General features: G+C 44.1%; 1 protein-coding gene across 1 annotated transcript in view; it reads right to left on the reverse strand.

Moving 5' to 3' along the window:
• Nucleotides 1-1305: 1305 nt before the first annotated feature.
• Nucleotides 1306-15227, reverse strand: part of LOC122552179 (adhesion G protein-coupled receptor E3-like) — an 87393-nt gene continuing 73471 nt past the window's right edge. The window contains exons 14-16 of the mRNA XM_087983112.1: nt 12192-12360; nt 5390-5485; nt 1306-3678 (exon numbers count right to left, since the gene is read on the reverse strand). Coding sequence (XP_087839238.1) covers nt 3628-3678; nt 5390-5485; nt 12192-12360 — 316 coding nt within the window. The 3' untranslated portion in view covers nt 1306-3627. The remainder of the gene's footprint in view (nt 3679-5389; nt 5486-12191; nt 12361-15227) is intronic.

Below are 15227 nucleotides of genomic sequence, written 5' to 3' on the forward strand. Positions count from 1 at the left end.
CGAGGTCAGAGCCACTGGGCAGTAGTTGTTGAGCCACGTTGCATGTGTTCCCTTTGGTACTGGGATAATGGTAGATGCGACAGTCAAGGAGATACCTACAATGCCTCTGCTTCCTCAGGAGGCTTAGGAAATTTGGAATGTCCATAAGGACCCTCACCAACCTTCACAGATGCACCGTAGAAAGCATCTGTCCAGATCCATCATGGCTTGGTGCAGCAACTGCTCTGATCTAGACCATAAGAAACTACAGAGAGTTATGTACTCAGCCCAGACCATCACGAGGGCCAACCTCCCATCCATGGACTCCATCTACACTTCTTGTTGCCACAGAAAGGCTGCCAATATTATCGAAGACCCCTCCCATCCTAGAAACACTCTTCCAACCTCTTCTGTCAGGGAGAAGATACAGAAGCTTAAACACGTGCAGCAACAGGTTCAAGAACAGCTTCTTCCCTGCTGAATGGGCCTCTCTAATTTCAAATCTAACATTGATCTTGCTTTTTGCACACCTGTACAGCTGTAACCTTGTGTGTCTCGTTCTGTCTAAGCATCCTGTGATCTGTGTGTCCTTGTACGGTGTGATCTGCTTGAATTGCTCGCAAATCAAAAGTTTTCACTGTACTTAGGGACATGTGACAACAATAAATGATGTCAAATCAAACTACTTCTGCACAGAGGGTGGTAAGGTCAGCACAACATCGTGGGCCGAAGAGCCTGTACTATGCTGTACAGTTCTGTGTTCTATGTTAAAAAAAAGCCTCACTGGCCCCCTGCAAAACTAGTTTTATACATTGTGGAATGTCAGCTTCTCTATTATGATAAAAAAAACTTGCTTTGTTATTGAGAACGATAGTTTCAGTTTCTAACTTCAACCACAATTTTGTCCAAATGTTCACTGCATAAAGTTCTGACCAAAAGTGAATTTTTTTTAAAAATCCAGCTTTTTACCAACTAGTTTGCTGTCTGCGAGAATTCTTCAATGTGACTGGGTGTCTAACCTGACACCACTTTCAAATGAGCACGACGAAAAGGAGGAATTCAGATCAAAGAGATGTTTGGGCACATTTTGTTGAGACTACTGCTGCTTTGACAGTGAAATGTGGGTCACAATTGGCTCTTGCTTGCAAACTAAGAGTTTAATTGGTGATACAACCTCTATACAGTCATTTCTGCTATAACACGGTTATTCCGTTCTCTTGCAATCCCGTATTATAAGAAAATAGCATAATAGCAGCACCATTTATACAGTTCTGCAATGTGATGAAATTGTTGATAATTTGTGTGTTATAGAACAATTACACAAAATTTAGATTGAAATCTATATTTATTACATTCTAGAGGCACAGATTTTATCTGCATTTCAGTGAAATAACAGTTAATATCTTAATAGAGATTTTCTATCATACAAATATACATTCTTAGCAATATTTAATCTTACTTGACGAGTACCAGATTCTTTCATATTTACACAATCAAATTTCCTTTTAGATTTCCCGGCCATTGTTGACAGACAAAAATATTTTTTAAAGCATTTTGAATTGCCTCTGATATTTTCCATGCTTTCAAATTTGTTCTGCCTGCCATTATTCTCGTCCCTCCCTTTCTTAGTCTCGGTGCCAAACTATCCATCACTTTACGATTTCAGATGTTAACCGATAAATGATTCAAGCAGCTTCAAGCAACGATGATTCACTTAGACGACTCCACCCTGCTATCCCTCCCTTTCATTGTCTCTTTTTGGTCCTCTTTAAGCATTGTGTCCTCCATGTAAAGGTCAGCAGACATCTCTGACGCAATTCTCATTTCTGGAGATAGTTACATCAGCTCAGGCCATGGTCTGGTCAGATTCCCAACTCTCGTCACACAGTTTGAATACAAATGTTAGAAATGTGACTGTTACTTGAAGAAAGGTTCAGGCACTCGCTATGAGACACTCTTTAGTTTAATGACTAAAGGAGAAGTCTTTCTGTAAGTGTTACAGAACCCATGTGGGTAAATGGAGTTGGACTGCCACTCATCAAGATTGAACTTAATGACGCATCAGGTTTGAGAGGTAAATAGCCCACATACGTTCTTCTCCTTTTTCAGCTTATTCTGGCTGTTTGGGTGAATTATGGGGGAGTACTTGTTCCGATAGCACTTGCAGTCCACATGAGCGTTTCTCTATATATCTGTTCATTGAGTGTCGGCATTACTGGCTGGGCCAGCATGTTTGCCTAACTTTAATTATCCTCAACAAAGTGGTGCCTTCTTGAACCACTGCAGTCCACGTGCTGTAGGTCAACTCTGAATGCAATCAGGGAGTGAATTCCAGGCTTTTGACCTCGTGACAGTGAAGATATGGTGAGACATTTCCAAGTCAGGGTGGCAAGTGGCTTGGAGGGGAACTTTCAGGGGGGTGGTGTTCCCATGTATCCGATGCCCTTGTCCTTTCAAGTGGTGGTGGTATTTGGAAGCTGTCAAAGGTGAGTTGCTGCAGTCCATCCTTCAGGTGGTACACACTGCTGATACTGAGCGTCAGTGGTGGAGGGAGCGACTATTGGCAGTGGTGGATGGAGTGCTGAGCGAGCGAGATGCTTTGTCCTGGATGGTGTCGAGATTTCTGAGCAAGTGCTGAAATAAAGAACTTTTTTACCCTCAGATCTGAACATCTTTAGGAAACTGCCACATCCAGTTGATCTGAGAGAAGGGTGGTGGACCATTCAATGCAGCCCACTGTTAGTTTTCTGAATTCATGTACAGATAGGATTGGGGGAGGAAGTCTTCAATGGACGAATTGGGGTTTTACGACAATTTACATAAGTTTGTGGTTATTACTTTTTTTTTTGATTAAGCCAATTTCAAGTTCTCAAACATGCCATGGTAGGATTTGAAATCATGCTGCCTGGACGGAGGATAATCAGTGGTCATATTGTGAGAATTATGTGTCCTTTAATGTCCGTTCTGTCTAAAACACCATTACCTCCTGGGAATCTGAATTAACAGCAACAGAATGATAGACTTTAACCTGGGGAGATAAATGCACCACTTAGATTCTTTATGTTCATATCCCTTCTGTGCCTACAGATCTCCAAAACTAGCATCTCCACTGTGAAAATATCATTTAACAAAAGAGGCAAATCAGAGCTATATGTTACAGATTCTAATGTAGTACAGATGTTGACAATTTTTAAACTTCATTTAAAGAAAGAAGTTGCATTTGATCATCTAATGATACCCCAGAATGCTTTGCAGCTAAAAAAGTACTTTTCAAAGTGCAGTCACCAACAGAGTGAAGGAAACACAGTAACCCATTTGGATACCACAAGGTCCCTAAAGCAACAATGAACTAAAATTGTTTGTAGATATTGGATGAGCGACAAGTGTTAAGCTAGATAAACCAGGGAGAATGCCTATTGGCAGCTAATCCCATGTTATATTCCCCAAATTGTTACCCATCTTTGGGACTTCCCAGTGTTTGAGAATGAGCAGTGCCAAATTACAATAGAGAGAGAAAGTGTTCCTGTGTAGCCCTGGTCTGTTATAAACTAAGATGCCTGGGGCTTGATGACTGTATGGCAGCAAGTGGTAAAACCTGAAGCCACATGGTACAGCAAGAAGTTACAGTCCAGCAAGTTCACAACTACGTCACTGAACTGCACCGGATGTCGATTCTGTCTCCTGGACGCTTCTCCGACCCTACAAAAGGGAAGAGACAAACAGTGAGTTAGACAAAGCAAGTTCTTGGGATGATGTCTGTTTTTAATACAAACAAAAATCTCTCCAATGTGGTTCGAAGTGTTGGCTGTGTCTCAGTGATACTCACCTTTGTCTCTGAGTCAGAAAGTCAGATTTTAAACCCAGCTTTCTGAGACTAGTGCACTGAAAGCTAAGCTGATGTTTCCCAGTGCAGTACTGTGCAAGTGCTGCAATCTCTGAGGTCTCACCGTTTGGGTGAATTTTGAACCAAATCTCACCTGCACTCTCAGGTGAGTGTAAGTGACTCTGTGTCCACTGTTCAAAGAAGAGAAGGGATGTCTTCCCTGGTCACCAATATTTATTCCTCAACTTGATGGTAAGGTCCTGGAGAGTGTTGTTGAACAAAGAGACCTTGGAGTGTGGGTTCATGGTTCTTTGAAATTGGAGTCTCAGGTAGATAGGGTGGTGAAGAAGGCATTAGATATGCTTGTCTTTACCGGTCAGTGCACTGAATATAGGATGTCACGTGGTGGCTATACAGGACATTGGTTTGGCCACTTTTGGAATACTGTGTTCAATTCTTGTCTCCCTGCTTTTGGAAGGATGTTGTGAAACTTGAAAGGGTGCAGAAAATATTTACAAGGATGTTGCCGGAGTTAGAGGATTTGAGCTACAGGGAGAGATTGGATAGGTTGGGGCTATTTTCTCTGGAGCGTTGGAGGCTGAGGGGTGACCTTATAGAATCATGAGGGGCATGGATTGGGTCTTTTTCCCCGTGTAGGGGAACTCCAGAACTAGAGGGCATAGGTTTAAGGTGAGAGGGGAAAGATTTAAATGGGATCTAAGGGGTGACCTTTTCAATCAGAGGATGGTGTGTGTATGGAATGAGCTGCCAGAGGAACAATTACAACATTTAAGAGGAGTCTGGATGGGTATATGAAAAGGAAAGGTTTAGAGGGATATGGGCCAAATGCTGGCAAATGGGACTAGATTAATTTCCGATATCTGGTTAGAATGGAGGGGTTGGACTGTTTCTGTGTTGTACATCTCTGTGACTCTTTCTTCCTGTTAAACAGAAGACCCCATTGTCTTTAAACTGCGCCGCCTTCTTCTAGCATCGAGTGCTATGAACAGAGTCACGGGCTGACACCAAAATAGAAGCATTGAATGAATATAACTGTGAAATTCTAATGTCTTTCTTTGAGTAATGTGTGATTTTGTTGTGAGGCTGAGATACTGCTGCCAAGAATGATGTGGCAGTGTCTGATTCCAATCTTGGATCAGTTACATGGAAATGGTGGCTGTATTTATTGAAATGTGAAAGCAGGACATCCTAATGTTTCACACAACTTCTAGTCTATGGTTTCATAGATATTAGTCAGTGACAAGGATTTATTGAGTCGTTGGATCATACAGCATGGAAACAGACCCTACTGCCCGACTCGTTCATGCTGACCAGGTTTCCTAAACTGAACTAGTCCCATTTGTCTGCGTGTGGTATCCCTCTAAACCTTTCCTATCCATAACTTGATGGAAGAGTTTGAACATAAGAAATAGACACAGGAGTAGTCCGTTTAACCCTTCGAGCCTGCTCTGCTATTCAATAGGATCATGGTTGATCGGACGTTTCTCTTGTCCACGTGCCTGCCCTTCCCCTGGAACTCTTGATTCTCCTGACTGATCGGGATTTGTGTTTATATTTGTATCTTACCTGGTTGGATGTCCTTAAGCTGGAGTTGGAAAGGGGTGTCCATATGTATGGTCTCCCCAAACACTTCCTAAAGCACCGAACGTACATGTCTCTCACCTATAAAAAGCAAAGACAAACACGATTTGAGATTTGTACAATAAGTAGATGGACTTGTTCTATGTTCATTCCTTGACATTCGATTTATCGCTGGGATTGATTACTCTAGATGTGATTTCCCTTTTAATGTAGTTCCTTTGCAGGTTCTCAACGAGGCGGCTAAATGGAGCTGAGTCCATGAAAGGAACAGCCGTGATCTTATTGAATGGCAGAGCAGGCTCAATGGGACATAGATGTGCTGAGGAGGTTCCACTTCTGTCTGTCAGTTTGTGTTGAGTTATCTGATCTTAGTGTTTGTCAATGGAGAGGCATTCAAAGGGGATTCTGCTCTAGTCCTGATCTAGTGCTCTCTGCTGGACATACCTGCCCATTGTCTGAAGGTGACTACTTGCCTTCAGTCCTCATAATAGCTCAATACTGACAAGAAATTAAATTTAGACCAATTTCCATTTCCTTCACTCTCTCAGTTGAGAGGACTGGCTCATGAGGAGAGATTGTGTAGACTGGGACTATAATCATTTGAATTTTGAAGAATGTGTGGGGATCTTTTAGAAAGGGAATAGATCAGATAGAAGCAGGGAGGTTGTTTCCAGGACTGGATGAAACTAGAACAAGGGGCATCATCTCCAAATAAGGGGGAGCAGATGAGGAACTTCTTCACCCAGAGGGTTGTGAATCTGTGGAAGTCCCTGCCCAGTGAAGCAGTTGAGCCTACCACGTTGAATATTTTTAATGGGAAGACAGGTAGATGTTTGAACAGTAAAGGAATTAAGGGTTATGGTGAAAAGGCGGCTAAATGGAGCTGAGTCTATGTAAGGATCAGCCATGATCTTATTGAATGGCAGAGCAGGCTCGAGGGGACAGATGGCCTACTCCTGCTCCGAGTTCTTACATTCATGGGACTTAGGGATCACTAACAAGGCTGTCTTGCTTTTCCATTTCAGAATGCATTTAAAAGTCAACAGTGTTGCTATAAGTCATGAGATAGGTTTTTAATGATAGTTGACAGCTTAGCTTCATCGTCCAGATGGATAAATTGGATTTGAATTCCAACAGCTGACTTGACAGGATGTGAACTCACATTCCCAACACATTAGCTTAGGCTATAGGAGTACCGGTCTAGGGACATCACTATTACACCATCGTTCCCCAAGACAAAGGACATTTACAAAGCAATCTAAAAACCTACAGAGAATGCCGGAGAAACTCAGCAGGTCTGGCAGCATCTGTAGAGAGGCAAAGCAGAGTTCACATTTCGAGTCCATTTCTGAAGAACTCAAAACTATTTCTCTCTCTCCACAGATATTGCCAGACCTGCCGAGTTTCTCCAGCATTCTCTGCGCTTGTTTCAGATTTGTTTCAGTATATGAGTGAACAACGTAGATACAATGCAGAATTATTGAGCATAGCAGAGAGATAACCCATCCCGTCCACACCAGTGTTTCCACTCCACATGAATATATTTGGTCTAACCCTCTTATTCACCTCATGTCATTGCTTTAAAGGTTAATGAATCCCCCATTTTCATCACTCTCTGTGTAATTATATTTCTCCAAAATTCATTATTGGATTTTAGGCAGTGCTGGAGGCCGGTACAACATTTAAAAGGCATCTGGATGGGTATATGAATAGGAAGGGTTTCGAGGGATATGGGCTAAATGGTGATAAATAGGACTAGATTAATTTAGGATGTCTGGCCAGAATGGACGCATTGGACCAAAGGTCAGTTTCCATGCTGTACATCTCTATGATGCTGTGACTGAAAACCTCAAAGGTTATTGTCAAGTTTCAGAAATCATAGTCATACAGAAACAGACCCTTCAGTTTAACGTGTCCTTGCTGCCCAGATATCCTAAATTAATCTAGTCCCATTTACCAGCACTTGGCCCATATCCCTCTAAACCCTTCCCATTCATATACCCATCCAGATGCCTTTTAAATGTTGTAATTGTACCAGCCTCCACCACTTCCTTTGGCAGCTCATTACATACACGCACCACCCTCTGTGTGAAAAAGTTGCCCCTTTAGGTCCCTTTTAAATCTTTCCCCTCTCACCCTAAACTTATGCCCTTTAGTTTTGGACTCCCCTACCCTGGGGAAAGACCTTATCTATTTACCCTATCCGTGCCCCTCATGGTTTTATAAACATCTATAAGTTCACCGCTCAGCCTCTGAAGCTCCAGGGAAAACAGCCCCAGCCATGTGTATGTGCAGAATCACAGGAGATGGGTGACGTTGTGGTGAAAGACATGAAGACTTGGGAACTTGGGGAAGTCAGTCATATCTTGGGGACAGTCCATATCACAATAGAGGAGGTGCTGGATGTATTACAATGTATGAAGGTGGATAAATCTCCTGGTCCTGACCAGATATATATCCAAGATCACTGCAAGAGGCTAGAGAAGAAATTGTGGGAACCCTGGCTGATATTTCTGCATCATTGTTAGCCACAGGTGAGGTCCAGGGAAACTGGAGGGTAGCAAATATCGTGCCATTATTCAAGAAGGATTGCAAAGAAAAGCCTGGAACAATATACCAGTAAGCTTCAACATCTGTGGTATGTAAGTTACTTGAGAAGATTCTGAGAGATAAGAAATACATACATTTGGAAAGACTGGGTTTGATTAGGAGTAGTCAGCATGGCTTTGTGCATGGGGATCATGCTTCACAAATTTGTTAGAGTTCTTTGATGAAGTGACCAGGAAAGTTGACAAATGCCAGGTGGTACACGTAGTCTATAAGGTCAGTAAGGCCTTTGATAAAGTTCCACATGGTAGGCTGTTCTGGAAGGTTAGATCGCATGGAATCCAGGGGGAGCCGGCAAATTGGATACAAAATTGGCTTGATGATAGAAAGCTGAGGGTAATATTGGAAGGATGCTTGTTGGACTGGAGGCCTGTGACTAGTGGAGTGCCTCAGGGATCAGTGCTTGACTCATTGCTGTTTGTTATCTATAGCAGTGATTTGGATGAGAATGGACAAGGCATGATTAGTAAGTTTGCAAATGATACTAAAATAGGCGGCATCGTGGACAGTGAGGAAGGTTATCAGAAATTGCAGCAGGACCTTGATCAGTTGGGGAAGTGGGCAGCGAAATGACAAATGGAGTTTAAGATAGATAAGTGTGAGGTGTTGCATTTTGGAAAGTCAAATCCAGGTCGGAGTTTCATGGTGAATGGTAGGGCCTTCAGGAGTGTAATGGAATATAAGGACCTTGGAGTTCAGGTGCACGGTTCTCTGAAAGTAGTGACAGGTAGATAGGGCAGTGAAGGAGGCTTTTGGCACACTGGCCTCCATCAGTCAGGGCATTGAGTTTAGATGTTAAGAAGGTATGTTACAGTTGTACAGGACATTGGTGAGGCCACACTTGGAGTATTGTGTTCAGTTTTGGTCAGCTTGTTACAGGAAGAATGTTATTAAACTGGAATGAGTACAGAAAAAATTTACAAGGATGTTGCCTGGATTCAATGGTCTGAGTTACAGGGAATGGTTGGACAAGCTGGGACATTTTTCTTTAGGAGACTGAGGGGGGGGGGGAACTACATAGGCATGTGTAAGATCATGAGAGGCATGGATAGGGTGAATGCACTCAGTCTTTTCCCCAGGGTTGGGGAATCGAGGACTAGAGGGTATCAGTTTAAGGTTAGAGGGGAAAGAATAAAAGGAAACCTGAGGGGCAATGTTTTTACACAGAGGGTGGTACGCATGTGGAATGAGCTGCCTGAAGAAATGGTTGAGGCGGGTACATTAACAACATTTAAAAGGTATTTGGATAACTTTATTGGGATTGTCTTATAGACCCCCTAATAGTCAGAGGGAAATTTGAGAAACAAACTTATAAGGAGATCTCAGCCATCTGTAAGAATAATAGAGTGGTTATGGTAGGGGATTTTAACTTTCCAAACATAGACTGGGACTGCCATCGTGTTAAGAGTTTAGATGGAGAGGAATTTATTAAGTGAGTACAAGACAATTTTCTGATTCAGTATGTGGATGTACCTACTAGAGAAGGTGCAAAACTTGACCTACTCTTGGGAAATAAGGCAGGGCAGTGGGGGAGCAGTTTGGAGCCAGCGACCATAATTCTATTAGATTTAAAATAATGATGGAAAAAGATAGACCAGATCTAAAAGTTGAAGTTCTAAATTGGAGAAAGGCAAATTTTGACAGTATTAGGCAAGAACTTTCGAAAGCTGATTGGGGGCAGATGTTCGCAGGTAAAGGGATGGCTGGAAAATGGGAAGCCTTCAGAAATGAGATAACGAGAATGTAGAGAAAGTATATTCCTGTCAAGGTGAAAGGAAAGGCTGGTAGCTATAGGGAATGTTGGATGACTAAAGAAATTGAGAGTTTGGTTAAGAAAAAGAAGGAAGCATATGTAAGGTATAGGCAGGATAGATCGAGTGAATCCTTAGAAGAGTATAAAGGAAGTAGGAGTATACTTAAGAGGGAAATCAGGAGGGCAGAAAGGGGACATGAGATAGCTTTGGCAAATAGAATTAGAGAGAATCCAAAAGGTTTTTACAAATACATTAAGAACAAAAGGGTAACTAGGGAGAGAATAGGGCCCCTCAAAGATCAGCAAGGCGGCCTTTGTGTGGAGCCACAGAAAATGGGGCAGATACTAAATGAGTATTTTGCATCAGTATTTACTGTGGAAAAGGACATGGAAGATATAGACTGTGGGGAATTGATGGTGACATCTTGCAAAATGTCCATATTACAGAGGAGGTAGTGCTAAATGTCTTGAAATGGTAAAGGTGGATAAATCCCCAGGACCTGATCAGGTGTACCCTAGAACTCTGTGGGAAGCTAGAGAAGTGATTGCTGGGCCTCTTGCTGAGATATTTGTATTATCTATAGTCACAGGTGAGGTGCTGGAAGACTGGAGGTTGGCTAACGTGGTGCCACTGTTTAAGATGGGTGGTAAAGACAAGCTAGGGAACTATAGACCAGTGAGCCTGACGTTGGTGGTGGGCAATCTTGACGGACAGGATGTACATGTATTTGGAAAGGCAAGGACTGATTAGGGATAGTCAACATGGCTTTGTGCGTGAGAAATCATGTCTCACAAACTTGATTGAGTTTTTTGAGAAAGTAACAAAGAGGATTGATGAGGGCAAAGCGATAGATGTGATCTATATGGACTTCAGTAAGGCGTTCGACAAGGTTCCCCATGGGAGACTGATGAGCAAGGTTAGATCTCACGGAATACAGGGAGAACTAGCCACTTGGATACAGAACTGGCTCAAAGGTAGAAGACAGAGGGTGGTGGTGGGTTTTTTTTTCAGACTGGAGGCCTGTGACCAGTGGAGTGCCACAAGTATCGGTGCTGGGTCCTCTACTTTTTGTCATTTATATAAATGATTTGGATGCGAACATAAGAGGTACAGTTAGTAAGTTTGCAGATGACACCAAAATTGGAGGTGTAATGGACAGCGAAGAGGGTTACCTCAGATTACAACAGGATCTTGATCAATGGGCCAATGGACTGTGAAGTGGCAGATGGAGTTTAATTCAGATAAGTGCGAGGTGCTGCAGTTTGGGAAAGCAAATCTTAGCAGGACTTATACACTTAATGGTAAGGTCCTAGGGAGTGTTGCTGAACAAAGAGGCCTTGGAGTGCAGGTTCATAGCTCCTTGAAAGTGGAGTCGCAGGTAGATAGGATAGTGAAGAAGGTGTTTGGTATGCTTTCCTTTATTGGTCAGAGTATTGAGTACAGAAGTTGGGAGGTCATGTTGTGGCTGTACAGGACATTGGTTAGGCCACTGTTGGAATATTGCGTGCAATTCTGGTCTCCTTCCTATCGGAAAGATGTCATGAAACTTGAAAGGGTTCAGAAAAGATTTACAAGGATGTTGCCAGGGTTGGAGGATTTGAGCTACAGGGAGAGGCTGAACAGGCTGGGGCTGTTTTCCCTGGAGCGTCGCAGGCTGAGGGTGACCTTATAGAGGTTTACAAAATTATGAGGGGCATGGATAGGATAAATAGGCAAAGTCTTTTCCCTGGGGTGGGGGAGTGCAGAACGAGAGGGCATGGGTTTAGAGTGAGAGGGGAAAGATATAAAAGAGACCTACGGGGCAACTTTTTCACACAGAGGGTGGTACATGTATGGAATGAGCTGCCAGAGGATGTGGTGGAGGCTGGTACAATTGCAACATTTAAGAGGCATTTGGTTGGGTATATGAATAGGTAGGGTTTGGAGGGATATCGCCTAGATGCTGGCAGGTGGGTGTAGATTGGGTTGGGATATCTGGTCGGCATGGACAGGTTGGACCGAAGGGTCTGTTTCCATGCTACACAGCTCTATGACTCTAAATACATAGATAGGAAAGGACTAGAAGGGTATGGGCCAAGTGCAGGGAAATTAAGTCAGCATGGATGGACATTTTGGTCGGCATGGACTAGTTTGGGCCAAAGGGCCTATCTCTGTGCTGTAGGACTCTATGACTCCATTGAGCCTCTTCCTCTAACTCAAACCCTGCAATTCTGGCAACATGCATGTAAATCTTTTCTGAGCCCTTTCAAGTTTAGCAAAATTCCTCCTATAGCAGGGGGACCAGAATTGAGCGCAGTATTCCCAAAGTGAAGAGGAACAATGAAATGTATCCTGGGAAAAGCCAGTTTCTTCAGGAAAACTCATGGATACAGATGAAACCAGAGTGTCTGAGGAAGAAGACATGAATAAAAGGAAGGCGTGCTAACCTTCTTATACATCAGGCAGTGCATGATAAAGATGTACATGCCCTGGAAGCTGTTTAATATGGTGAAGATGTACATCATCGGAACGGTTGCATTCTGGATATAAAACCCGCCAAACATCCACGTACAGCCCAGGATGGCCAACTGACCAAAGGCCGTCATTGTAAATACTCTGTAAAAAAACAGAATCAGTGATCAAATTGTTCAAATATACTGACAGCAGTGCTTAATGCAAAAATCTATAACACAATGACACTTAGTGTGTGGTGATAGTAACACAGCAGACTTAGGGTCGGTTACCTCAGTTGGTTGGTCTCTGATACAGAGTGATGCCAACAGCGTGGGTTCAATTCCTACACTGGCTGAGGTTAATATGAAGTACTCTCCTCAACCTCTCCCCTCACCCTGAGGCGTGGTGGCCCTCAGGTTAAACCACCACCTGTCCCTTCTCTCCCTCTCTCTCTCTCTCTCTCTCTCTCTCCTGAGACATTGAGGCTATGATGACTTTCACTTTCAGTGGACTAGTAATCCAGAGGCCTAAACTAAGGCTTGGGGGGGGGGGGTGGAGGTTCAAATCCCACCATGGCTGCTGGTGGAATTTAAATTCAGTTCATAAAATGTAGAATTAAAAGCTAGTCTCAGCAATTGGGACTCTGAAGCCATTGTCGATTAGCATAAAAACCCATCTACTGATGTCCTTCAGAGAAGGAACTCTGCTATTCTCATGTGACTTGGCTGATATGTGACTCCAATCCACAGCAACGTGATTGACAGAAATGGCCCAAGCTAGATTTCCAAAAGGCATTCAAATCTAGAGCCACACAACAGTGGGAATTCTTCAACTGAACATGCAACATGGATATGAAATTGGTTATGGGATATTTCTCAGGCTGAGGTGAAAGTGAGGACTGCAGATGCTGGAGATCAGAGCTGAAAAGGTGTTGCTGGAAAAGCGCAGCAGGTCAGGCAGCATCCAAGGAGCAGGAGAATCGATATGAGCCCTTTTTCAGGAATGAGGAAAGTGTGTTCAGCAGGCTAAGATAAAAGGTAGGGAGGATGGACTTGGGGGAGGGGCGTTGGAAATGCGATAGGTGGAAGGAGGTTAAGGTGAGGGTGATAAGGTGAGGGTGATAGGCCGGTGAGGGGGTGGGGGCGGAGAGGTCAGGAAGAAGATTGCAGGTTAGGAAGGCGGTGCTGAATTTGAGGGATTTGACTGAGACAAGGTGGGGGAGGGGAAATGAGGAAACTGGAGAAATCTGAGTTCATCCCTTGTGGTTGGAGGGTTCCTAGGCGGAAGATGAGGCGCTCTTCCTCCAACCGTCGTGTTGCCATGGTCTGGCGATGGAGGAGTCCAAGGACCTGCATGTCCTTGGTGGAGTGGGAGGGGCAGTTGAAGTGTTGAGCCACGGGGCCACCAACCCAACCTCCACTCCCGGCACCTTCCCCTGCAACGCAAGAAATGCAAAACTTGCACCCACACCTCCCCTTTTACTTCCCTCCAAGGCCCCAAGGGACACTTCCATATCCGCCACAGATTCACCTGCACCTCCACACAGATCATTTACTGCATCCACTGCACCCGATGTGGCCTCCTCTATATTGGGCAGACAGGCCGCCTACTTGCGGAACGTTTCAGAGAACACCTCTGGGATACCCGGACCAACCAACCCAATCACCCCGTCGCTCAACACTTCAACTCCCCCTCCCACTCCACCAAGGACATGCAGGTCCTTGGACTCCTCCATCACCAGACCATAGCAACACGACGGCTGCAGGAAGAGCGCCTCATCTTCCACCTAGGAACCCTCCAACCACAAGGGATGAACTTCGATTTCTCCAGTTTCCTCATTTCCCCTCCCCCCACCTTGTCTCAGTCAAATCCCTCGAACTCAGCACCACCTTCCTAACCTGCAATCTTCTTCCTGACCTCTCCGCCCCCACCCCCACTCTGGCCTATCACCCTCACCTTGACCTCCTTCCACCTATAGCATTTCCAAAGCCCCTCCCCCAAGTCCCTCCTCCCTACCTTTTATCTTAGCTTGCTGGGCACACTTTCCTCATTCCTGAAGAAGGGCTCATGCCCGAAACGTCGATTCTCCTGCTCCTTGGATGCTGCCTGACCTGCTGCCCTTTTCCAGCAACACATTTTCAGCATTTCTCAGGCTGAACAAAGATTTGTGGAAGAGGTCCCGAGGGGACAATATTGGGATTCTTTGTTTTCCTGATTCTATCAACAGAATCATAGAATCCCTACAATGTGGGGACAGGCCCTTTGGCTAACAAATCCACACTTACCCCCCCCAGACCCGTTCCCCTTCCCTATTATCGTATATTTATCCCTGATTAATGCAACTCACCTACACATCCCTGAACACCATGGGCAATTTGGCATGGCCAATCCACTTAATCTGCACATCTTTGGGCTGTGGGAGGAAACCGGAGCACCCAGAGGATACCCATACAGACACAGGTAGAAGGTCCGAACTCCACACGGACAGTTGCCCGAGGTTGCAATCAAACCAGGTCCTTGAGGCAGCAGTGCTAACCACTGAGCCACTGAACCACAATAATCAAGATTTTGCTGTGCAGGGGAACAATTTCAACATTTGAGGGTTATACAAAGCTGGGAAGAATTGTGAACTGTGAGGAAGATAATGTAGAAATTCCAAAGGGCATAGACAAATTGGTGGGGTGGGCAGAGACGTGGCAGATGAGGGTCGATGCAGAGAAATGTGAGGTGCTGTACGATGGAATAATGAACATGAAGAGACATCACAAAATAAGGTGATCTATTCTAAAGGGTGTGCAGGAGTAGGACCATCTGGGTACATATGGATGCAAGTCATGATAGGTGACAGGACAGTTAGAGAGAATTGTTAATAAAGTATAAAGTATTATAAATTTCATAAGTAGGGGAACAGGGGGGTTATGTTGAACTTATAGAAATAAAAGCAAAGCTGCCACTGTCCCACTCTCTCATTACAGAGAGACAACCTGAGAGTCACCATACCTCAGACAAGGAGAGAATCATAGAATCCC

Source organism: Chiloscyllium plagiosum, unplaced genomic scaffold, assembly GCF_037043375.1.
Source record: "Chiloscyllium plagiosum isolate Xiang-an unplaced genomic scaffold, Cpla_swu_hap1 HiC_scaffold_45, whole genome shotgun sequence".
NCBI lineage: Eukaryota > Metazoa > Chordata > Chondrichthyes > Orectolobiformes > Hemiscylliidae > Chiloscyllium > Chiloscyllium plagiosum.